This window comes from Acomys minous, assembly GCF_964271855.1.
Source record: "Acomys minous genome assembly, chromosome: 11".
In the NCBI taxonomy this organism is placed as follows: domain Eukaryota; kingdom Metazoa; phylum Chordata; class Mammalia; order Rodentia; family Muridae; genus Acomys; species Acomys minous.
In genome coordinates, this window is record NC_140492.1 from 6,888,390 (window position 1) to 6,913,375 (window position 24,986).

The 24,986-nt window shown below is 46.8% G+C and overlaps 1 protein-coding gene across 2 annotated transcripts in view; it reads left to right on the plus strand.

Moving 5' to 3' along the window:
• Positions 1-4,236: 4,236 nt before the first annotated feature.
• Positions 4,237-24,986, plus strand: part of TMEM50B (transmembrane protein 50B) — a 29,498-nt gene continuing 8,748 nt past the window's right edge. Inside the window, exons 1-3 of one of the 2 annotated variants that reach the window (XM_084800467.1) lie at positions 4,238-4,395; positions 19,200-19,340; positions 22,754-22,866. In XM_084800467.1, the coding sequence (XP_084656593.1) occupies positions 19,242-19,340; positions 22,754-22,866 (212 nt within the window). In that variant the 5' untranslated portion in view covers positions 4,238-4,395; positions 19,200-19,241. Of the gene's footprint in view, positions 4,396-19,199; positions 19,341-22,753; positions 22,867-24,986 lie in introns of both variants that reach the window. The other variant, XM_084800468.1, reaches the window with a different exon arrangement.

The following is a 24,986-nucleotide window of genomic DNA, read 5'->3' on the forward strand; positions in this document are numbered from 1 at the left end:
TGTGCACACACACATGTGCACGAGGAGGCCAGAGGGCAGTTTGAGGGAATTGGTTCTTTCTTTCTACCTTGTAAACTGCAATAATCAGACGTAGCTCTTCAGCCTTGTCAGCAAGCACCTCATCGCTCTTGGGCACTCCTATTTAGGAGAACACCACCCTCAGACCCAGCTACAGGATTTCAACACATGAGTTTTGAAGACACATTCACACTCTTTTGTTTTGTTTTGTTTTGTTTTTTTGGTTTTATGAGACAGGGTTTCTCTGGGTAGCCTTGTCCTGGACTCAATTTGAAGAGCAGGCTGGCCTCAAACTCACAGTGATCCACCTGCCTCTGCCTCCCGAGGGCTGGGATTAAAGGCGTGCGCCACCACACTCGCCACTAGACCATACTCTTAATTGCACTTCTGCCCCCCCAGACTTACCATCCCCATTATTTTATTATGTAAGCCAATCTTAAGTGAGGCTTTTTTGTTTCTTGTAATGAAAGGAAACAAACTAAACAACCAACCATATCCACTGTGGTTAGAACGTCCACCGCAGAAAGAAACCTTCCCTCTTCTGCCAGAAGCAAATTATCTCTCAGGCATGGGGATGTGGCCTGGTTTCATTTCTGTTGTCGCGATAAAGCACCAAAACAAAAGACATGGTTTCTTTGTGTAGTCTTGGCTGTCCTGGACTTACTTTGTAGACCAGGCTGGCCGCCTCGAACTCACTGAGATCCTCCTGCCTCTGCCTCCCAAGTGCTAGGATTAAAGATGCCTTATAGCTTCAGGGTATTCAGTCCGTCAGAGACTCAGGGCTGCAGGGACCTAAAACAGCCAGTCCTGTCAGACCCACAGCCAAGAGCAGAGAGATATGAACGCCCGCGCATACTCCTTGCTCATTGTACTTTCTCTTACACTCTCCAGGGCCCTAGACAAGGAAAGTGCCCCGCCCCCTTCAGGCCCAGTCTTCCCACATTAACTACAGCCATCAAGACAACCCGCCACAGACAAGTCTGCACATGGGTAACAAACCGTCATGACTCCATGAAACACATACATGTTAAGGGAATGGTAGCATTATTGTGCTCCGAGGGTAAAGCTTTCAGTACACCGCCATCAAAGTGTCACCTATCAGGCACGTATGCAGGCCTACATGAAGGGGTAGGTGGTCTCAACATAAGTGGCTGTCAGCCCTCTGAAGAGTAACCTCAGCAATTGTCAGCATGACCCACGAGCTGGAGGTATTTCTAAAGTAACGCTAGTGGTGGGCTAATACTGTATTGGTGAGTAACATAGCCTCCAAAAACTAGTTCCAGTCACCTAAAAGCCGGACACTAAAAGCTGTAGAGTTATTCAGATTGGCCCTTGGCTGTAGTAATTTCGCCAAATGATTGACCTTATTTCAGAAGACCCCAAGGCCCCAGGAGTGTCCGGGAGGAGCAACATCACAGTCACTGGGAGTCTGGCATTCCTCTTGAGGCAGCCTTCTGAGAATACAACGTAACAACAGCAGCAGGAAGCCAGTTTATTACTCAACACAGTAAATTTACTGAAGAGAGACAGTATTTGAGGGTGTTTACACATCTGTGTTTACACTTCCACGCTTACACAGCCCGGTTTAGTCTTTAGTTCCTGTGGTGAGTGTTTGCTTGGCACTCTTGGAAGATGAGGTATGTATTGTACTGTTAGAGGAAGTTCATGGAGCCAGGCGTGGTGGTGTACGCCTTTAATCCCAGCACTTGGGAGGCAGAGGCAGGCGGATCGCTGTGAGTTCGAGGCCAGCCTGGTCTACAAAGTGAGTCCAGGACAGCCAAGGCTAACACAGAGAGACCCTGACTCGAAAAAACAAAACAAACAAACAAACAAACAAAGAAAAAAAAAAAAGAAAAGAGAAGAGGAAGTTCATGGAAACCTTAACAGTTAAGGACAGATCCCAGCTTACGGATCCCTGCCCCCCTACCCCGCCCCCCCAACAGCCATCCCCCATCCCAAATTGTTCCTGCCTTGGTAAGCTTCTCGCTGCACTGGGGTCTACTTGGTGTTTCAGGTCTTTCCTCCTGGATTAAGGCAGAAAAGGGGGCTGGAGAGATGGCTTTGAGGGTAAGAGCACTGTCTGCTTTTCCAAAGGTCCTGAGTTCAATTCCCAGCAACCACATGGTGGCTCACAACCATCTGCAATGAGATCTGGTGCCCTCTTCTGCTATGCAGGCAAAGCACTGTATATGTAATAAATAAATAAATCTTAAATTTAAAAAAAGGCAGGAAAGGATCCTAAAGTTACAAAAGCTCCCATCTAGGGAGCCTCTCCAGATGCTCAGGCAACAAGAGTGTAACAAAGCATACAAGCAGGGCTGGGGGACCAGCTCCCTTAATCCTGGCATGAGAGAGGCAAAGCTCCCCTGATCTGCAAATCAAGTTCCAGGACATCCAGGGCTCTGTCACCCAGGTAAACCCTGTCTCAGAAAACAAAACAAAATAAAACCAACCAACCAACCAACGAAACCCCAAAGCATATGATTATGCAGCAGAGGGTGGAGTTCCAACTCGAGCATATATGGAGGTTTGGGTCTTTTCATAACATTTAAGTTTATTTTATGTGTGTGAGTGCTTCGGTGCCCAGGGAAGACAGAAGAGGAAGTTCCCACAGACCTGGAGTACCCGGAGTCACATCCAGTTGGCTGTGCGTCTCCATGTGGATGCTGGGAAACACGTCAGGGGGTCTTCTGGAAGAGCAGCCTGAGATAGCCATCTGAGGCATCTCTTCAGTCCCATTTTCATTATAGCTGACGGAGAGGGAAACCTGGCACCACATTCCGGACAGGCCATGCACTGGTGCACAACACCCTACGTCCTCGTTATTTTCGTGACAGGGTCTCACTTCAGGCTGGTCTTGAATTTGCTACGTAATTGAGTCTGTCTGGAAATACGAATCCTTCTGCGTGGGACCACGGATCTGTCTCATCATACCCAAAGCACAGCCGGGACATCTTGGAATGCTGGAATTACAGGCAGGATACTGGGGATACAACTCAGATATGTATTCAAAACTAAATCCTATACCCACTGAGCTACCTTCTCTAGCTCTGGGACAGAAGCCTAAAGAGTTGTTTGCTCCTTTTTGTGTCGCCCTGCTCGTCAGGGTGCATGCACAATCCCACATGCAAAAAGGGGATCTATGCAGTGAATAGACTGAACATCTAAGCCCCAATTATGTACAAGAACTACAGGAGTAACACAATCCAGAAGGACATTTGGGACAGTTACATGGCACAAAAATCTTTTGCAGCCGGGCAGTAGTGGCTCACGTCTTTAATTCCAGGCAGAGGCAGGTGGATTTCTGTGAGTCCAAGGCTGGCCTGGTCTACAAGGCTACACAGAGAAACCGTGTCTAGAAAAACAAAAACAAGAAAATCTTTTGCTTTATCCTGCCTAAGTAAAGTGTGTTTTGCACTCAATTTAGTAGTAACTTGGACTTGGCATTTTTCTGCAATTGTATTTATATTCTATAGGAAATGTGGTCTTCGAATTTATGCCCAAAATCCAGAGGCAGGGTTTTGTTTGTTTGTTTGTTTGTTTTTGAGACAGGGTTTCCCTTGTAGTCCTGGATGCCCTGGACTCACTTTGTAGACCAACGTGGCCTCGAACTCACTGCACTCTGCCTTCTGAAGGCTGGCATTAAAGCAGTGCGCTGCCATCATGCCCGGCTTAGAAGCAGTATTTTTAAGGAAGATAAGTAGAAATCTGCTCCCCCAAAAGGCAGAAATCTGTTTGGCTGGATGGAAAAAGAGTCATCAGGCTGAATTATCAGTGTAGCTTTGTTTTGCGGGTACCCTCGGGTAACCAGTGCTGGTTGGGATCCCTTTTTAGATCTTGGTTTCTGAACGCCTTGGAGCACGTGGTCGCCTCTCGGCAGCTGGTGAACAATGCTCCCTCGCCGATCTGCATAGGAGTCTAGCGTAGTAGGCTTGTGTTCCCCGTGCGGGTGTTCTCAGCAAGCTGGAGGCGCTTGGGTTTAAACCACCGGAGACCGCAGCAGCAGCATCTAGCAGGATCTGGACTTGAGCTCCAGGACACCCGCAGAGTACCGCGCCAGCCCCGCCCTCACGAACCAAGCCCCGCCCCCGCATCACCGGCCTCACTCCGATTGGTTTCCGCGGTGCGTACGGATCTCGCCCCGTCCCGCCTCCCGGGGTTAAGCCCCGCCCACGAAGGCCACTTGCTGTCATCCCATTGGTCCCTGCGGTGCGCACGGCGCCTCGCCCCCGCCCCACCGGCGCCGTGGCCTCGCGCCCGCCGCCGGCCCCCGGCTCCCGGGGCTGAGGTTGAGCGGACCGTAGCAACCCCGGCCGACGCGCGCCCTCGACGTCCCTGCGCCCGCCTGGGCTCGGCGTGGACGTCGCAGGCAGCCGGGTGAGTGCGGTTGGCAGGTCTCGGCTTCCGCGAGGCGCCGATCGAGCGTGGGGCTCCGGGCGGCCTGAGGTGCTGCGGCGCCGCCCGAGTCGGTGCTGAGGAGGAGCGCGCGGGCGACCCGCCGGGGCCCGGCCTGTGCCCGCGTCCTCCCTCTCGGCCACCCATGGCCATGACCCGCCGCGCATCTCGCCCGGGGGCTGAGGAGGTTACTGTCTCCTTCCCCCGGAGCTCCCTAGGGCGACCTGTAAGGGAGGAAGGACCTGCGGGGCGCTGCGACAGCCGCCTCCGAGGCCCCACGAGTGTCCGGGAGGAGCGACTCTCCCGTTTGCTCGGAGCCATTGCCGGGAACCGTCCGTGTTGCTTTCCCCTCCATCCTGCAAGCGCAGGGGTGAGAGGGAAGGGAAGTCTTTGGCCTTTTCAGAGAAGTAGCGCCGAGCTTGCTCGTTGCGGGCTAGGCCATTTTGGTTTTTAGCTAGTAAGTTGGTTTCCGACTTCACACTGGAAGGTACTTCAGCCTGGAAGGTGGATGGATGCTTCTTGACCTTTCCAGCGGTGGCGGCGGAGGGGCTGGGCTTGGCTTCCTCGTTGCTGCCGCGATGGGAGGAAGGGGCGTGGGAAATCAAACCGCTCTCAGGAATGGTTAGGCTTAGTTCGTTCTAAACAAGTCCCCCAACCCTCGTTCTTCAACCCTTCGCCCTACTTGTACCACAAATCCCATTTCTAGATAATTCCAGGGTCGCTTATTCCGAGGTTTCTCATCCTTTCTCTTCGTCTTCAATCCGTTTGTCTTTTTCTACCTGTGTAGATTTCCAAAGAGCAGAGCCCTAGCAACTTAACACTTTAACCCAGCATAGTCTTGAAGGACTTCTCTGATGCTAAAGTGAAACCCAGAGGTTAATTTGCATAGCGATGCTGCAGGAAAAACAGGTTTAATTGGATCGTAGTAAGAATGTAGTTTTTCCTCTTAAGGAGACACACCCTTTTGATCTCTCCTTTCTTCCCGCATCAGATACAGTCACCTTCACTGCTTTGGTTTTTGTTGTTGTTGTTGTTGTTGTTGTTTGTTTTTTTGTTTGGTTTTTGTTTTCTAAATTCACTTCTGGGGTCTAGAGATAAGGAATTAATCTTAGTTAGTCTTTATTTGCCTTTTAATATAACAGTAACCTGACGTGTAAAACAATTTAAACATTGCAGAAGGATGTCAAGTAAAGCTCAGATGATACAGAAACATCAAATAAAGAGTGGACTCCTCAAAGTTTCTCATTGCTTCACTCTCTCCTAAGGAGGCCATGGTAACATAATGTTATTTGGCAACAGATAATGAAGACACATTGATTTATCTGGACTTAAAAAACAAAAGCTGCTAAGAGGATTGGAAGGTGGATCAGAGGTTGAGTACTTCCTGCTCGCACAGAGGACCCACGCCCCGTTTCCTGACTGAATGCAGTCAGGCTCACAGCCCACCCGCGGTCCAGGAAGTCCCACCCCTCTGGACACTGTGGGTGAATGCATTCACGTGCACTCCACAGACACCCATATATACATTTTTAAAAGTTGTGTAGTAGCCAGGCGTGGTGGCGCATGCCTTTATTCCCAGCACTCTGGAGGCAGACGGATCACTGAGTTCAAGGGCAGCCTGGTCTACAAAGTGAGTCTAGGACAGCCAGGACTACACAGAGAAACCTTGTCTTGAAAAACCAAAAAAAAAAAAAAAAAAAAAAGAAGAAGCTACTATGGGCTACTATGACGTGTGCATTAATGGATGTACTAGACAGTATAATGTGTTCAGTAATGGATATACTATAACATGTTTTTACTGTCTCTTACTGATAGATATTTTGGTTGTTTTTGAAATTAGCCACTACTAAAAGTGTTGCATAAAAATCCTTTTGGCGCTGGGCGTGGTGGCACACACCTTTAATCTCAGCACTCGGGAGGCAGAGGCAGGTGGATCGCTGTGAGTTTGAGGCTAGCCTGGTCTACAAAGTGAGTCCAGGACAGCCAAGGCTAACACAGTCCCTATCTCGAAAAACCAAAACCAAAACCAAGCCAAACCAAACCAAACAAGCAAAAAACCCAAAACCCTTTCGGCATTGTAGGCTGGCTAAATTTCATATAGGTAACAGACAGATGATAGCTCTTTAGTATGCTTTCATATCAGAAGGAAATGTTAATAAATGTAATTCATAAGCTTTCACATACCTACTTTTAATTTTTATTATTTATTATGTGTGAGTGTATATATTTGTGTGAGTGTGTGTGTGCACGTGCATGTGCTCTCAGGTACTTGAGTGCCTTGGCAGCTTGAAATGGGGGTCTCTCAGCAGACTCAGGGCTCACCATTTAGGCTAGGCTAGCTGGCCAGCAAGCCCCTGGCATCTACCTGCCTCTGAGCCTGAGTCACAGCTGTGTGTTCTGTGATTCAGCATTCACATGGGTGCTGGGGATCCATCTAAGGCCCTTGTGCACGCACCACAGCCATTTTGCCCACGGAGCCATCTCTCCACCTCTATTGCTTTCCTGAGACAGGTCTCATGTATTCCTGGCTGGCCTGGCAGTTGCCATATAAGCCAGGGTGGCTTCAAGTTCACAGCTGTCCTCTTGCCTTAGAAGGTCTTAGTGTTTAAAGGTTGTTAGTTACTAAGTTTGTGAGTCATGTGCATTTCTTAGATTCTGTGGTACTTTTTGTGTTTGTTGTTTTGATCTCACTGTTAGCCTGGTTTGTCTGGAATCCATTCTTTAGACCAGGCTGGGCAGGACTTCACAGAACCCACTTGCCTTTGCCTCTGTGGTGCTGGGGGGAAAGCCTAGCTCTGCCACACCCTGTTCTGGTGTTTTTATAGTTACAAACTGCATTAGAGAAAATTGGGAGTGCAGTATGAAATAATGGTATATGTATTGACCTTGTTACCTCAGAGTGGCGATGACTTTCAGGTTCTTCAGCCTCCTTTGGCTTGGGCAAGATGAATAAAGAGGCTTCAGGAAGAGAAAATGTGAACAAATACAATTTGGGTACATACTCTGTGGAAATCCCCTTCAATATCCAAGAACAACAGTGGTTTTTGTTTTTTTTTCTTTAGTTATTTTGAGGGAGCGTTGAAGGGATGGCTCGGTGGTTATCAGCACTCTTCCAGGAGACGTGGGTTGATTCCCAGCACCTACTTCCATATCCACACGGCTTACAACATTCTCTTACCGCACAGCGAATCTGACACTCTCTTCTGGCTTCTGAGGACATCAGGCATGCACACAGACAAAACATCCATACACAAAATACAATATACTAACTAAAGAATATGCTTGTTTTTTGCTTGTTTTTGGTTTTTTCTAGACAGGGTTTCTCTGTATCCTTGACTGTCCTGGACTCGCTTTGTAGACCAGACTGGGCTCGAACTCACATCAATCCTCCTGCCTCTGCCTCCCTCCTGCCTGAAGAATATGTACTTCTTAATTGTGAGTCAAGTACCAACAAAGTGCATTATATAAATATAATGTGGAAGATTAGGCTGGGTGTACTGGTACAGGCCATTAGTCCCAGGCAGAGGCAGGCAGACCTCCATGAGTTCAAGACCAGCCAGCCTTGTCTACCTGAGTCCCAGGGTATCCAGGGCTACACAGTGAGACCTTGCCCCAAAGCAACAGCAACAACCACACGCCTAAGAAGGTTCTGGGCATGTGCCTCAGTGCTAGAGTACTTAGCTGGCCTGCGTTGAAGCACTAGCCTGAACTCCCAGGACTGAAGCAGAGTGTTTGTGGCTCACATTTGTAATCTGATCATGTTGAGAGTTGAGGTTGTAGAATGGGGAGTTTGAGGCCAGCATTACCTGCCCCCTCCCTGTTTGCACCGAGACAAAACTAAAATACTTCTGCAATGCTCGCCATTGTATGCTGCTAGATTTATCAAACAGCTCTTTTTTTTTCTAAATTGTGTGTGTGTGTGTGTGTGTGTGTGTGTGTGTGTGTATGTGTTGATCTTCGTTCTCTTATCTTTAAAATGTCCTTTATGAGAATAGAGAGATGGCTCAATGGTTAAGAATACTTGCTGCTCTTTCAAAGGACTGGAGTTCATTTCCCACCACTCATGTGAAACAGCTCACAACTGCCTATAACTCTAGCTCCAGGCGGGTGGGGGTGGGGATCCAGCACCCTATTCTAGCCTCTGAGGGTACCCCCACATACAATGCAAACCCTCATTGACACACACATAGGCACATAAATAAAACAAATTTTAAGTTACATAATACAGTGTGCCTACCCATTAGTGGTGGCTCATGCCTTTGATCCCAGCGCTCATGAGGCAGAGATGGGCGGATCTCCGAGTTTGAGGCCAGCCTGGGCTTCTGGTTGAATCAGAATAGCCAGAGCTACACAGAGAAAACTTGTCTACAAAAACAAAAATGCCAAACATAGTGAGCATGTTTCAAAGTTTTATTTAAGCATTAAAAAGCTATCCCCTCCCCCTGAAAAAAAAAGGTTTAAAGGAGTAGGTACTTACATAGTTCATAGGGAAAAGAGTGTGTCATAGTTGCTGTGTTGGATATTACAGGCTTCTGTTTCCCAGAGTAGGAAATATATCTTAGTATTCGGAATGCTTTTCTCTACTCTGCTGTACACCTTATTAACTTCTGCAGTTCAGCCCAAACCTTTGGAGGTTCTAAACTACATCTTGTTCATTAAATAAACTGTTAGAACAAGTTCAAGCTTTCTCGAACCCACATGAAGTCTAAATAAAATAGCCTTACCACTGGAGGATATAGGACTTGCTGGCTTGGGGTTCGTTTTGTTGTTCAAGTTTGACTAGAAGAAAAGGACAGTATAGTCACTGTCACTTCCAGGAAGCAGTGAGCTGAACAGAATGGCTTCAGCGCACCTGGCTTTTATAGAGGCCCTTTGTGAGGAAGACGGGGGCTTCACCCTGTAGGAGAACACCTCAGATTCAGAGCTGGGCTTAGTCAGGGCATCTGGAGGGCTCCAAACCAAGAACTAGAAGCACAGCAGATAGACTCATCTCTGCCTCCACCTTCACCCAAAGCCTCTCTGCACTCTCCAGGGTCTATCAAAGCCAAACCTGTCTGTGAGGCTAGTGCCTAGTGGGCCTCAAGGCTTGCAGCAGAGACAGCATCAGCGTATGCTCACGGTGAAGCCGGCCCTGGCAGTGGAGATAGGAATCTGGGCCAGGTTCCAGGGCCTGCAGGCTCAGGTTGGAGTGCTGGAGCAGCTGGGACATCGTGCTGCTTCCATTTGGCCTGGTGTCCCCTGCCTCAGGGGCACAACTCTCCTGCACTTGGTCTCTACTGTAGCCTGCATTATTTTTGAGGGGTAACCCTCTCTAGTGGTGCTCAGAGTCTAGTTGGGGTTTGTTTAGCTGTAGTTTGGGAGCCCATGGGAGTGCGAGCTTTCACTTTGTCCTGACGCTTGACTGATATTTTGGCTAATAGTAGAAGTTCGGTTGAAGGCATCTTTCTTCAGAGTTGTCCTGACCTGTTTTTAGTGCTGAGCATTCCTCAGTCCTTTGGCCGTTCCCCCACAGTCAACAGAGAAGTTGCACTTTATTGTGAGTGTTGTAAATTTCTTTTTCTTTTCTTTCTTTCTTTCTTTTTTTTTTGGTTTTTTGAGACAGGGTTTCTCTGTATAGCCTTGGCTGTCATAGACTCACTTTGTAGACCAGGCTGACCTGGAACTCACAGTAATGTGCCACCACACCTGGCTGAATTTAAAGTGACATGTGGGTTCATTTTTTTATCCATGAAGTTGAGGACTTGAATATAAGCAGTATCTTCTCCAGGATCCTGGGAATATGTTGTTGCTTATTTTCTCTGTACTCTTGTCATTTGTGTGTGAACTTTCACTTCTGGTTTTCTTTTTTCTTTTCTTTCTTTCTTTCTTTTTTTTTTTTTTTTAAGATTTATTTATTTATTATATATACAGTGTTTTTCCTGCATGTACACCTACATGCCAGAAGAGGACACCAGATCTCACTGTAGATGGTTGTGAGCCACCATGTGTTTGCTGGGAATTGAACTCAGGACCTTTTGAAGAACATACAGTGCTCTTAACCTCTGAGCCATCTCTCCAGCCCCTCACTTCTGATTTTCTAATTTTTTTGTTTTAGTAAATCAGTCTCCATCACATCTTGTCATTGTCACATTTAGAAAGTGTACATTGCCTCTTAATTCTGTCAGGTTCCCCAGGGAAGAGCTGTGTTGTAGGGAAGGAGACCTGACTGCCCGTGTCCTGAGCAACACACAGTCCGTGCCTTTCCATCCAGCAAGCAACTCCTTCTGTGGTTTTCAGTGGGATGCCCACCCAGTCTGCTTTGTAGGTAGACTTACTCCAGGACACGGGACACCAGAAACAAACCTACCAACCCACAGAAGGCACAGTTGCTGCCAGGTGGTGGTGGGGCACGCCTTTAATCCCAGCACTCAGGTGGCAGAGCCGGCAGATATCTGAGTTCTGAGTTTGAAGCCAGCCTGGTCTACAGATTGAGTTCCAGGGCAGCTAGGGCTACACAGAGAAACCCTGTCTTGAACCATCCTTCCCCCAAAAAGGCACAGTTGCTGACACCAGGGTTAGCGTCTGGGCATCTGTTTTCTCAGGGTACCTCCTGCTCTTTACTGCTTGGGTCTCAGCTTTCCTCACCAGCTTGGAATTTGCCTTTGTTTACTTTCTTACGTTAATACCCGTCTGCTTTCCAGCTTCTACACTGTCATTGCTTTTAGTGCCTCTTTCAGTCTTCCTGGAATAAGAGCTGTTTGTTCATTGGTTTGGTTTTTGAGACACAGCCTTATTTAACGTGTAGTCCTGGCTGGCCTGGAACTCACAGAGATCCAACTGTGTCTGCTTCCCAAGTGCTGGGATTAAAGGCACACACCTTTTTTTAAAAAACCACCCCTTTTCTGGAGTTTTAGTGAGGTTGCAGGAGAGCATAAAGTGAGGTGCTTATGTTCAGTCTTTCATTTTACCCAGAAACAATCATAGTTTTCCCAACCTGAGAGTCCTGGTGCTGAGTCAGGAGTGCACATCTCAAAGCAGTTGTGTGTGAAACCTGTTACTGGTTGATTGGCAGCTCTGAGTGCTCACATGAATACTCTGCCTTGATTACTTCTCATTCTTCTTCTTGGTGTGTGTGTGTGTGTGTGTGTGTGTGTGTGTGTGTGTGTGTGTGTGTTTCTCATATAGAGGCCACAGGTTGACACTAGATATTCTTCTTAATTGTTCTCCCTCCCTCCTTCCTTCCTTCCTTCCTTCCTTTCTGAAACATGGTCTCTGATTGACTTGAGCTTGCCGACCGCTAGACTGGCTGTTGCGTCAGCTCAGCGGGTCCACTTGTGTGGTGGTCTGAATGAGATGGCCGCAGTAAGGCTCATCTACTTGAATGCTTTGATCTGCAATTTGTGGACTTGATTGGGAAGGATTAGGAGGTGTGGCCTTGTTGGAGGAAATGTGCCTGCTTCTGCTCTGTTGCTAATATTTTAAAATCGTGTTATAAAACCTTTTCCTTGGCTTGTACAATGTGGCTTCAGTACCCATCTTATCCTCTTTCTGTGTAACATTATGCAAATCCTCTTCAACACCCCCCCCCCCAACAGCTACACCAGAATTATCTTTCTAAGTTACAGGTCTGATCTTTTCACTTCTTTTTTTTTTAAAGGATTTATTTATTATTATGTATACAGTGCTCTGCCTACATGTATACCTGTAGGCCAGAGGAGGGCACAGATCACATTAGAGATGGTTGTGGGCCACCATGTGATTGCTGGGAATTGAACTCATGACCTCTGGAAGAGTAGTCAGTGCTCTTAACCGCTGAGCCATCTCTCCAGCCCCTCGTTTCACTTCTTGCTTGCCAACCTCTTGTGGTTTCTTGTTGCTTAGAACAAGGACCTGCAAGATGTAACTCTGAGCAATGCTGGCTGGTTTTGTTTTAATGTTTATTTGGGGCCAGGAGAGACAGCTTAGAGTTAAGAGCACTTACTACCCTTAAAGAAGACCTAGGTTCAGTTCCCAGCACCTGCATACTGGCTCATAATTACCTGTCACGCCAGTTCCAGGGATGTTCCCTTGATGCATGTGCACCATGCATACACTCAAGGCACATACTTACACATGCAATAACATTAAAAAATTATGAAGGGTTCTTTATTTTTATTTTATATATAGGAGTACTAGCTGGGCGTGGTGGCACACACCTTTAATCCCAGCACTCAGGAGGCAGAGGCAGGCTGATCGCTGTGAGTTTGAGGCCAGCCTAGTCTACAAAGGGAGTCCAGGACAGCCAAGGCTATTACAGAGAGACCTTGTCTCAAGGGAAAAAAAAAACCCATAAAAGTAAAAGAGTGCTTGCGTGCATGTATACCACGTGTGCACATGGTGTCCGAGGCCAGAGAGAATGTCAGGTGTGCTAGAACTGCAGGTACAATGGTAAACATCAGTAAGAAAGTCATTTTGAAGGTTGGGCTTCCCAGTTGAGAGTGTTCTTAGTGTGCTGGATGCTCTTTCCTCACCCAAGTGCTCACTGTGCTTCTGGGCCCTTTTCTCTTGAGAGGTCTCCCCCCCCCCCCCTTTTTTTAAATCCCATTTTATTTGCGATCTTTATATTTTTTCTTCCTATTCCAAATCCCTCCTAATACCTTCCAACACTCCAATACCAGGTAGGAGAGAAAGCTGAGTGGGGAGATGAGGTGTAGTTCTCTGTGCTACTTCCTGCTGTTTGGGTTGGTGGGTTCTGTGGGGCAAGTCCAATCTTTGTTTCAGAATATCTCCAGCTTCTTCTCAAACTGCATCAACAGCAACCAGGAGGAGCAGAGTGGAGGAGGGGAATCTTTAGTTGGTCTTACAGCCAGCGAAACCATGGATCTTGCGTGAGGTCCGTATTGACCCTTACTGGGATTGAGCTCTTAGCTGCCCTTTTCCACCCTGGCCGGGCTACTTCCCCACTTCATTGCTTGTCGGCTGTCTTTGGTACCAGTGACCTTGCTGAACCCCAAGGGTTTGGATATAATTTCCTTACCTTTTGTGTATCCTTGATGGTATCAGTTTCCATGTTCTGTACTACCCCATCAGTTTAAGCCCCAGGAGGGTCACAAATAAGTGCGTGGAAACAACTTACATATTTTCTGCTCCTAGAACTACTTCCAAAAGGCACCATGGGAAAGGAGTCTGTGCTTTTGTGGGAAATGAAGTTCACCTTGTGTAACCTTCAAGTATTGTTTCTCATTGCTGGTGGCCTTGACTGACAATCTGATAGCATGTCTGCAGGATATCTTGTTCAAAGAGGCTAATATTGATCCTGTTGTACCAGGCAGCTGTGCTGTTGGCTGCTCCGTCACCTTGGTGTTGTGAGCCTAGGTTTTGAACTTTGTTAAGGTGTGTCTGGAAGTCTCCTCAGGTTCCTCTGACTTGGTGAAACTGAGTTCCAGTGTTTGCCACGCAGTGAGCAGCAGGTAGAAGCTTTTCTCCACTCTCTGAGCCCTTGGCCATTTCCCCTGGTGCTTCCTTGGCATCTCCGTATACCAATGTTAAGGTTAGTCGCAGGATCAAAAGAGCGTTCATGCTAAAGTGTTTGGGATTATCCCCCAATTTACTCTGCCCCAGTATTTTCAAGCTGACCTGACATCTCTTGTAAATAGATGGTTTTCCTGTGTTTCCTAAACTGGGAGGGGAGGCTTTGGGTCAGGGTGTGGCTGTATTAAAGTGGGTCCCATTAATCAAATTTTCTCGTTTGTAAGGTCTAGTCTCTTTCAGATTCTTGCTACTTTGGAAAAGCAATATCCAGTGTTTTGGGTTTGTCTGTCTGTCTGCTTGTTTTGAGACACGGTTTCTCGGTAGCCCTAGTTGTCCTAGAACTCAGGGTTAGAGTTGGCTGACCAGCCTGGAACTCAAGAAATCTATCTTCCTTTGCTTCCTGAATGCTGGCATTAAAGGCAGAAACCACCACCTGGCTTTCAATGTTTTTAGTTGTTGCTATTGTTTTTTGTTTTGTTTGTTTGTTTGTTTGGTTTTTTGAGACATGGTTTCTTTGTGTAGTCTTGGCTGTCCTGGACTCACTTTGTAGACTAGGCTATCCTCGAACTCACAAGCTTTCCACCACCTGCCTATGCCTCCCGAGTGCTGGGATTAAAGGTGTGCGCCACCACACCTGGCTCTTTGTTGTTGTTTGTTTGTTTTAGCTTCTTATTGACTCTTTGTGATTTCGCTCCAGTCCCATTCATCTCCCTATTCCTTCCTGCCCACCCTTTGCCCTTGCAACCTCTCCGAAAAGGGGGAAACATTTCCTTGTGGAAGCTGTAATGTGTGACAGTGTGTCCCACAATATACTCTTGTCCACATTTCTCTACTTGCAGATGTTTAGTTACTAGCATTTAGCCGCTGGGCTGGTTTGAGGCCTCTGGCTTCTGCTGCACCATCAGTACTCCATCCCCACAGGCCTCCTCTCCTTTACCCCGTTGGTGCCCTGTGTCGTGGAGACGCTGTAGCTTTGGATCTGTAGGACCAGCTCTTAACTCACTCCAGCAGATCATTGATGGGGTAGATGTTGGTGGGCCAGCACAAAGCTCTGGATCTGGGCCTGGGTGTTGGCTGAGCTCACCAGCCTGCCAGCTCTTCCACATTCACAACACGAGGGCAAGCTCTCTACCATTGCCCCAACTAGCTCACTCAGTGCCAAAGCCAGCAACGGGCAGAGCCAGCTCTCTGTTTTCATGCCCTCAGGGTTAGCAACCATGCCAACAGGGCCAGCTCTATGGTGCTGCCCAGGTGAGGTGCAGGATCCACTCTCCCCAGTGTTGTAGCAGTTGAAGGGCTGGGCCAACTCTCCAGTTCTCACATCCTTGGGGCTGGCTCGCCCACAACTCCTGCAACCAGGGCTATTTCTACTATGCTGCCCAGGTGAGGTGTAGGCCTTGCTGTCCCGCTGTGAGCAGTGAGGGTCAAGACAGCTCTCCTGCCTGTTGTAGATGGTGAGGGGTGGGAGAGAGGGCATATTTCCCTAATCCACCCCACCCCACAGCGAGGCCAGCTCTCCCATACCTACTCCTTTGAGGCTGACTCACCCTCTTCCCTGCCACCAGGCTCAGCTGCTCAGGAAAAGTGCAGGGTTGGCTCTCACAAGCTGGTGAGGGGTGGGGCCAGCTCTGCACAGGCCTCAGACATCAACATGGCCCCAGGTAGCAGCCTAGACCAGAGACATATGGCCTTTGGTGGTCATGGGCCCAGACATGGCCATCAGTGGCAGCACTGGCCAGGACCTCATTGTGGCCTTAGGTGGCATCATGGGCTACAGTACATCACGATGTTCCTCACTACCCTTGAGAATCCAGATTTGCTTTTCATCGTGCACACGTCCTTCTGCTTTTCTTTCTGTTCATCTTTCTACCACTTGCTCATCTTAGTGATGCCTCTGGGTGTTCCGGCTTGTCTCAAGTGCTATGCTCAGGCTCAGTGTGGTGGTGCAAGCCTTCAATCCCTGATCTACAAAGAGAGTCCTGACCAACCAAGGCTACACAGAGAAACCCTGGGGGGCAGGGGAACGACAAACAAGCAAAAAAAAAAAAAAAAGGTGTGCTGTGCCCTGCTCATGCCATGGGGAGCTGGACTGTGGTTATCTCAGGCTCACAACTTTTATTCTCATCCTGTTAGCACAGAGATCTTTCTCTTATCTTGAAGTCAGGTTTAAACACTAAACAGCCGTAGACCCTCAGCTTCAGTGTTTTAAAATACATTGTTGGTTTTGTTTTTGTCCTTGTTAGAGGTTATGATGGTTCTGAATTCCTGTTGGGGCACAATCTTTTTGTTTTTATTTTAGTGTAGTGTAGTATGCTGTTCTCTTCCATTTGTTTATTTATCTTGTTGTTTTGAGATGGTCTTACTATGTACCCCTGGGTGAACTCAGCGATCTGACTGTCTCTGCCTTCTGAGCACTAGGATCAAAGGCATGTGCCCCTACAGGTTAGTTTGCTACACCCCCCCCCCCAAGTTGTTGGGTTTTGTTGTTGTTGTGTTTAGATTTATTTATTTATATAAGCACTCTATTCCATGTATGCCTGCATGACAGAAGAGAGCATCAGATTTTGGTTTAGATGGTTGTCAGCCACCATGTGGTTGCTGGGAATTGAACTCAGGACCTTTGGATTAGCAGCCAGTACTTTTAACCACTGAGCCATCTCTCCAGCCCTGTATGCCACACTCTATGTTTTTTTTTGTTGTTGTTGTTGTTGTTGTTTTTTCTGTGTAGCCTTGGCTGTCCTGAGACTCAGTTTGTAGACCAGGCTGGCCTCAAATTTACAGAGATCCACCTGCCTCTGTCTCTCAAATGCTGGGATTACAGTATTCTGCCCACATGTGTGCCTGTACACCAGAAGAGGACATCAGCTCTCATTATAGATTGTTATGAGCCACCATGTGGTTGCTGGGAATTGAACTCAGGACCTTTGGAAGAGCTCTTAACCTCTAAGCCATCTCTCCAGCCCGTATACTACACTCTTGTTTTTTCTTTTGTTTTGCTTCGTATTAATTTGTTTTGTTTTAATTTTGGTTTTTGAGACAGGGTTTCTCAGTGTAGCCTTGACTGTCCTGGACTCACTTTGTAGAGCAGGCTGGCCTCGAACTCACAGCGATCCACCTGCCTCTGCCTCCCAAGGGCTGGGACTAAAGACATGCGCCACCACGTCCAGCCCACATACTACACTTTTAACACTTCTTCATTCACACTATTTCTTTCCTTCGTTGACTGTTGTTACATTATAGGTTAACCTCAAAACCTAGAGGCTTCAGTTGCCTTTTGTTTTACTTATTAGGTTCTGTAGGTAAAGGCTTTGGATTGGGCCCAGCCAAGATAATGTTTCTCTGCTCCGTATATCGGGTGCCTTGCCTGGGAAGACTCAAAGCATAGGATGACGTTACCTCCAGGAGAACAGCCACTTACAGCCATCCTTACTCACATGTCTGGCCCTGAGGCTGCTGGCAGGGACTCACCTGTAACTGTGCTTTCCTCACAGCATGGCAGCTTTGGGGATTTTCCATGTTTATTCAGAACTCACAGGTCAGTATCCAGAGACCCAGGTGGAAGCTGCATTGCTTACTGTGACATTATCTTAGAGGTTGCATGGCTGAAGTACATAGTATTTCTTCCTCCATTTGGTTGACTAATCTTTCTGGTGTCAATTCAAGAGGTGGGAGAAATTGTATAGTATACTTTCTCCTATATCCGTCCTGACTGTTGACTCAAGTTCAAGAGATAGAACATACATTCTCCTCTGAATGAAAGACATCAAAGAATTTACAGATAGCCTTTCATCCTCATTTTCATTTTGTGGTGCTAATGATAGGCTTTCTGTATTTGTTTTTGTTTTGTGGTGCCCATGATCAAAGCAAAGTCCTTCTTATTCTCCACCTCTGTGTGCTGCCCCACCACCTGGGGTGCTAAAATTGAAATAGCCATTTAAAAACTGTAGCTCCCCCTGGTGTCCAAGCATAGTCCTACACATATCTCAGTAGGTTTGCTATGCTTTAATGGGGTGGCTTTTTTACATTTTATTTATTTATCTTTGGTTTTTATTTCTGTTTTTAAATTTTATTTATTTATTTATTTATAAAAGCACATGAGTGCTTTATCTACAGAAGAGGGCACCAGATCTCATTATAGATGGTTGTGAGCCACCATGTGGTTGCTGAGAATTGAACTCAGGACCTCTGGAAGAGCAGTCAGTGCTCTTAACCTTGAGCCATCCCTCCAGCCCCTTATCTTTGGTTTTTCAAGACAGGGTTTCTGTGTGTACAGACCAGGCTGGCCTGGAACTCACAGAGATCCACCTGCTTCTGCCTTCTAGAGTACTGGGATTACAGAAGTGTGCCACCATGCCCGGCTTTTGCTTTGATGTTTTTTAAAAAATATTTATTTATTTATTATGCATACAGTGGTCTATCTGCATGTACACCTGCAGGCCAGAAGAGGGCATCAGATCACATTATAGATGTTTGTGAGCCACCATGTGGTTGCTGGGAACTGAACTCAGGCCCTCTGGAAGAGCAGTCAGTGCTCTTAACCTCTGAGCCATCTCTCCAGCCTGCTTGTTTTTTGTTTGTGTTTGTGTGTTTGTTTTGTTTTGTTTAGTTTGTTTTTTTTCAAGACAGAGTTTGTCTATGTAGCCTGGGCTGTCTTGGACTTGCTTTGTAGACCAGGCTAGCCTTGAACTCAGAGAGATTGGCCTGCCTCTGCCTCACTGAATGCTGGGATTGCAGGCGTGTGCCACTATGCTTGGCTTGTGAGTTTTTTGTTTTGTTTTTGTGACAGGGTCTTATTATGTAGTTTGAGTATCCTGTTAATAAGCATTTTTTGAAGTGTAGTTTTCTCCTAACTATAGTTGATAACTTAAGTTAATTTAGAATTAAAATTCTAAGAAAGGAATAAAATGTTTTGTTCTTTTATTTTGAGACTGGGTTTCACTATGTAGCCCTGGCTGATCTACACCTTGCTATGTAGACCAGGCTGGCCTGGAACTCAGAGGTCTGCCTGCTTCTCCTCCTGAGTGCTGGTGTTGAAAGTGTGCACCAGCACACCAGCTAGGTGTTTTACTTCTTGAACGCTTTCCCTGGGGCTGGGGAGGTGGCTCAGTGGTCAGGGCTTATATTGCTCTTCCCAGCACCCATGCCAGGTGGCAGAGCAGCTCCAAGGGATCCTGTGAGTTCTCCTAGCCCCTGAGGACACCCAACCCCCGACAACACAGACATACGCATTAACAAAAGTAAATAGTTTTTAGAAAGCGTTTCTTTAGGCTGATGAGTTTTTGTCTTTTGGATTGTAGGAAGCATTTCTTAAAGAAAACATCTATGCTTACGGAGTAAAAATGGCAGGCTTCCTGGATAACTTCCGATGGCCAGAGTGTGAGTGTATTGACTGGAGTGAGCGAAGAAATGCTGTGGCCTCTGTGGTTGCAGGCATGTTGGTAAGTGAGAGGGACTGGCGACACTATGCCTTTGCATTTGTTAGGAATTAACGTCGTTGTCCTTAAAGGGGAACTGCCTTCTAGAATTATCTCACTGCTGCTGAGATAGGCAGTGCTGTTAGGCAGCCTGGTGGGGTCCACTGTGTAGTCCAGGCTGGCCTTGAACTTCTCTCATTGTTCTGCCCCTACCTCTCAAGTGGTGAGGTTTCTGGTGTTCGGTGCTACCATAGGCTTTGCGCAGCGCCTGCTCTAGGTAAGCACTTTGCCGACTGAGCTACAGTCCCAGCCCCATATGCATGGGTTTATTTGATTTGGAGAACGTCTTAAATTTGGTATCTTTTCTTCAGTTGCAGCACTTACCAGTTTTCTTTTCTTTTTCTTTCTTTCTTTCTTTTTTTTTTTTTTTTTAACTTAGTGAAACAATATTTGTAAATACTTTAAGGTCCTTTGAGACTTAGAATTGAAGTCACTCAGAGTTACTGGGACCCACTGACAGTTGGGCTGTGTGGACAGTGGTTAGAACTGAGCCACAGCACTGGACACCCAGAAAAGGAGGAGTTCATGGAGGAGGAAAATTTTCTGCTTTGTTTGGTTTTGAGACAGGGTTCCGTGTAGCCCAGGCTGGCCCCAGACTCACTGTGTATCCTAGGCTGGCCTTAAGTCTAGGATTGCAGGTATGAACCTCAGAGTGGGCTCCTTTCCCTTCCTTCTGCCTTGTTTTACTTAAATCACTTTTTGTTCTGGAGAACATTAAGGCTGTAAAGGAAGCAGCTGTAACAGCCCCTCTCGCTTGCACACCTGTCCTCTAGTTTCACCAGTGTCTCGTCCATTTATTTACTTCAGGACAAGGTCTTCTGTAGTTGAGGACCCGCCTGGCTCCCAGTCCTGCCTCTGCTCACTGAATACTGGGGTTCTAGATGGAGCCATCACACCTGGGAGCTTTATTTTGCTGCTGCTGTTGTTTTGTAAATCATGACCTGACCAGTCTTTTTTTGGGGGAGGGGGCAGAGACAGCATTTCTCTGTGTAGCCTTGGCTGCCCTGGACTTGCTTTTCAGACCAGGCTGGCCTTGAACTCACAGCGATCCACCTGCCTCTACCTCCCGAGTGCTGGGATTAAAGGTGTGCGCCACCACTGCCTGACTCTGACCAGTCTTATTTTATATTCTGTGGACCTCCTGCCTCTAAGGTAGAAAAGATCAGTTACTAGATACTGATTGCTGACTTATTCAGTGGTCCACTTAAGCACTGCTTGTCCTGCCCGCTTGTCAAGCATGGCTTTACTTGCTATCCGGAACAGAATGACCTGGAGAAATAGCTGAAAGATGGGTCGTTGACCTTAACAACCTGCTGACTGTCACACATGCTTCTGTAAAATCTGGCTTGCTCGTCTGTCCACCTTGTGGTTGAGTATAAGTGAGAATGCATGCTGGACCTTGGATCAAGACCTTTCGGGAACTGTCCTGGCTTCTGTCCAGCCGTCACATTGCCTTTCTTCCACTCCCATTGGTGTTGGAGTATATATTCCAGAAAATTCCAGAAACTCTTCCACTGCATTTTTTTTTCTTTTCTTGTTTTGGTTTTTCTTTCTTTTCTTTTCTTTTTTTCTTTCTTCCTTTTTTTTTCCGAGACAGGGTCTCTCTGTGTAGCCTTGGCCTGGACTCGCTTTGTAGACCAGGCTGGCCTCGAATTCATAGCAATCCACCTGCGTCTGCCTCCTGAGTGCTGGGATTAAAGGCATGTGCCACTGTCCCTGGCATTTCTACTGTGTGGGGTTTTTTTTGTTTTTGTTTTTTAATTTCATTATCTTTTATATTTTTGTAGTCTGTAATACCACTGCCCTTTGGAAGCAGGGTCTTGTTATATGGCTTAGGCTGGTCTCAGTTTTTTTGTTTGTTTGTTTGGTTTGGTTTTGGTTTTTAGAGACAGGGTTTTTCTGTGTAGCCCTGGCTGTCCTAGAATTCATTTTGTGGGCCAGGCTAGCCTCAGACTCACAGAGATCCACCTACCTTTGTCTCCTGAGTGCTAGGGTTAAATGCATGTACCACTACCACCCAATTGACAGGTCTTAGATTTGAGGTCCTCCTGCCTCTACTGCTCAGATACTGGAATTACAAGCATGTATCACCTTGCCTGGCTTTCTCTCTTCTTTCTTTCTCCCTTCCTTCCTTCCTTCCTTCCTTCCTTCCTTCCTTTCTTTCTTTCTTTCTTTTTAAACAGGTCTTACTGTGTAGCCCTGGCTTACATAGAACTCATCCCAAAGTCTAGTATGGCCTTAGCTGGAGGCAAACCTTTTGCATGCTGGACAGTAGTCATGAGCCGTAATGCCCAGGGCAACTGGTTCTCTCCTACCGTGTGCATCCCTGGGGTGGAATGTAGGCTCTCAGGCCCAAGGGATGTTCACCTGCTGGGCCATCTGGCCAGTCCTTTCCTTTCCCCTTTTCACACAGGGGCTCACATATCCCAGGCTGTGCAGTGAAGAACAGCCTTATTCTATTTCTCCTGGAGTGTGCAGTGCTAGGGATTAGGCCAAGGGCCTCATGCATGCCTGAGCTCTGCCAGCCAGCTCCATCCCAGGCAGGATAGCCCTCAAAGGGATTGCTCCCTGACTTCGCTTTTTTATTAAGCACTTTCCAGGTTTACCTGTTATTTTACTTGAGAGGAGAGTTTGGAGGTGGTCGGGCGGTGGTGGTACACCGCCTTTAATCCCAGCACTTGGGAGGCAGAGGCAGGTGGATCTCCAAAGTTCAAGGCCAGCCTGGACTGGAGCAAGTTCTAGGACAGACAGACCTGTTACACAGAGAAACTCTGTCTCAAAACAAAAACAAAAACAAAAACAAAAAAAGAGTTTGGAGGTTTTCCATAGATGTTTTAAAATGAATTTCAAACTATCCTAAACATTAAGATTATGTAATTTTATTTTGTCAGTTTAGAAAAGGGTTCTTACACACTCCTCAATTTCTCTGGGACAGTCCTTAGCACTTGTCTGTTTAGGTATGGTCGGTTTAGTTGACATGGAAACCTTACATTTTATAAACTCCTGTCCAGTCAGCTACAGGGTATTTAATTAAATGACATAAGCTATAACAGCAGCCTGCCTTATAGTTTGGAGCTGTGGCACTGGCTGCTGGGGCAGAAGCTTGTGGGCTGTTCAGAGAAGAAAGCTTCAGAGCCCAGGGAGCATCAGTTACTGAGGAGGGCGCTGCTGGCAGGGTGGTGGAGGGAGGAAAGGAGCCATCCACAGGTGAACTCAGCATGCTTGAGTCTTACACCATCAGTTTAAAGGAGCTAACTTCTTACCGCTAGTACCCAGGGCATGAGAGCAGTGCTCTGTTCCCTCATGCAGTGGGGAGGTAGGCCACTGAAGAGCGGATGCTGTGAGCTCAATGTCCTGCCCTCTCGGGCTCTGTGCAGTTTTTTACAGGTTGGTGGATAATGATCGATGCGGCGGTGGTCTATCCTAAGCCTGAGCAGTTGAACCATGCTTTTCACACGTGTGGCGTGTTTTCCACACTGGCTTTCTTCATGTAAGTATGAAGTGATTCTCAATTCAGCATTGCCTTTTGAAAAAAAAAATAGTCTTCTTTAACCTTTAGTGATTTTTTTGCTGTTGGGTTTTTTGTTTTAAGATTTATTATGTAAACAATGTTCTGCCTGCAGAGGGCGCCAGTTCTCATTATAGATAGTTATAAGTCACCACAAGCCACCTCTCCAGCCCCTGTTGTTTTTGTTTTTTGAGATAGGCTTTTCTGTGTTGTCCTGGCTGTCCTGGAACTCACTCTGTAGACCGGGCTGGCCTTGAACTCACAGAGATCCGCCTGCCTCTGCCTCTCGAGTGCTGGGATGAAAGGAGTGCGGCACCAGTGCTTGGCCCTTTAATATTTTTTTAGAAACAACTTCTAAACTTTATTGATGAGCTCTTCTTTAACATGATGAATTTATTTCCCTTTTATTGAAAGTCTTTTTAAAAAAATAAATTTAATCCCAGCAGAGGCAGGCGGATCTCTGTGAGTTTGAGGCCAGCCTGGTCTGTAAAGCCAGTCCAGGACAGCCAGGACTACACAGAGAAACCCTGTCTCAAAAAACCAAAAGGAAAAGGAAAAAAAAAGAAAAGAAAGAAAAAACTTAAAAGACCCACCAAAGCTTTCCAATTGTTTTGTACATTGGAATGCCGGACAAACCTTAAAGTGATCAACAGAGACAAAGCCTCAGACTAATTTCACTTGAGTCAGTCTTGCCCTCTGTCCAGATAAGAGTAAGTGCAGTCAGAGAGCATATGAGCAAAAGCCACTTAGGAAGGTAACTGTATTGTATGAGACCTGAGATGCTGCCAATTTTATCGTAGATATGCTATTGGTTTTTAATACTGCCAAGAAAGACAAAGTGTTATGGGCTGAAGACACAGCTCTGTGGTTCAGGGCACTGTCTGCTTGTACAGGGAACCCTGGTTCAGTTCCTAGGATTCAGGAGTGGCTCACAACTGTGTATTACTACAGCTCCAGGGAATCTGATACCCTTTTCTGGCCTTCTCAGGCACCAGGCACACGTGTGGTACACAGACATATATTAAGGCGAAACACCCTACACACAAAATAAATACATAAATGGGGAAAGTCTACTTTTTGGAGCTGACAAATACAATTCTCAAATCTAAGGAGAAGTGGTGCATGACCATCTTCTGGCTGCTAGAAAGACGTGACTAAGTTCTATACTCATTCCTAGTCACACATGCAAAAGAGAGCCTTGGGATGGCGGGATGGCTCAGCGGATGATGGTGCTTCTTGCATAAATAAGCCTAGAGCCCGACGTTTGATTCTCAGAACCCACATTAAGGTGGAAGGAGCGCCAACTCCTCAAAGTACTTTTCCAACTGCCACATGAACAGAAAGGTACATGTACACACACACACACTCATGCACGTAGGCACACATGTACGCACATAAGAGTACATGTGGAAGACACACGCACAGACACACAAGCATGCACACGTGCTCATGTTCACACATAAAAATTTAGAAAAACTTTATTTATTTTATTTTATTTTTTGGGACAGGGTCTTACCATGCAGCTCTGGCTGTCCTGGAGCTCGCTGTGTAGACCAGAAGGTTTATATTATGAAAGATAAAACTGTTTATTCCATCCCCCCTACAAGCAAGCACCCCCTTCTGTCAGCAAACCTTGCCCTCCCTCCTCCCTTCCCATTTCTCTCTCAGTTTAACCTCCGCCTTGTGCATGGTAAGCATGCGCTTTCACACTAAGCTACACTCCAGCACCTATTTAATTTTTAAAAGTATTGTTGTCTTATTTAATGTGTACAGGAGTTTGCCTCAGTGTATGTAAGCATACGACATGTGTGCAGCCCCTGTGCAGGCCAGAAGGGAACACTGGACCCTCCAGAACTGGAGCTACAGATGGTTGTGAGCTACAGATGGTGCTGAGAATCAACCCTGGATCCTTTAGAAGAGCAGCCAGTGCTCATAACCACTGAGCCATCTCCAGCCACACCTGTTTAATTTCTAATTATAACATGATAACTTAATATCTTCTTTATTAATTCTTTATTATGGTGACACACACCTTTAATACCAGCACTTGGAAGGCAGAGGGAGAGGCAGGCAGATCACTATGAGTTCGAGGCTAGCCTGGT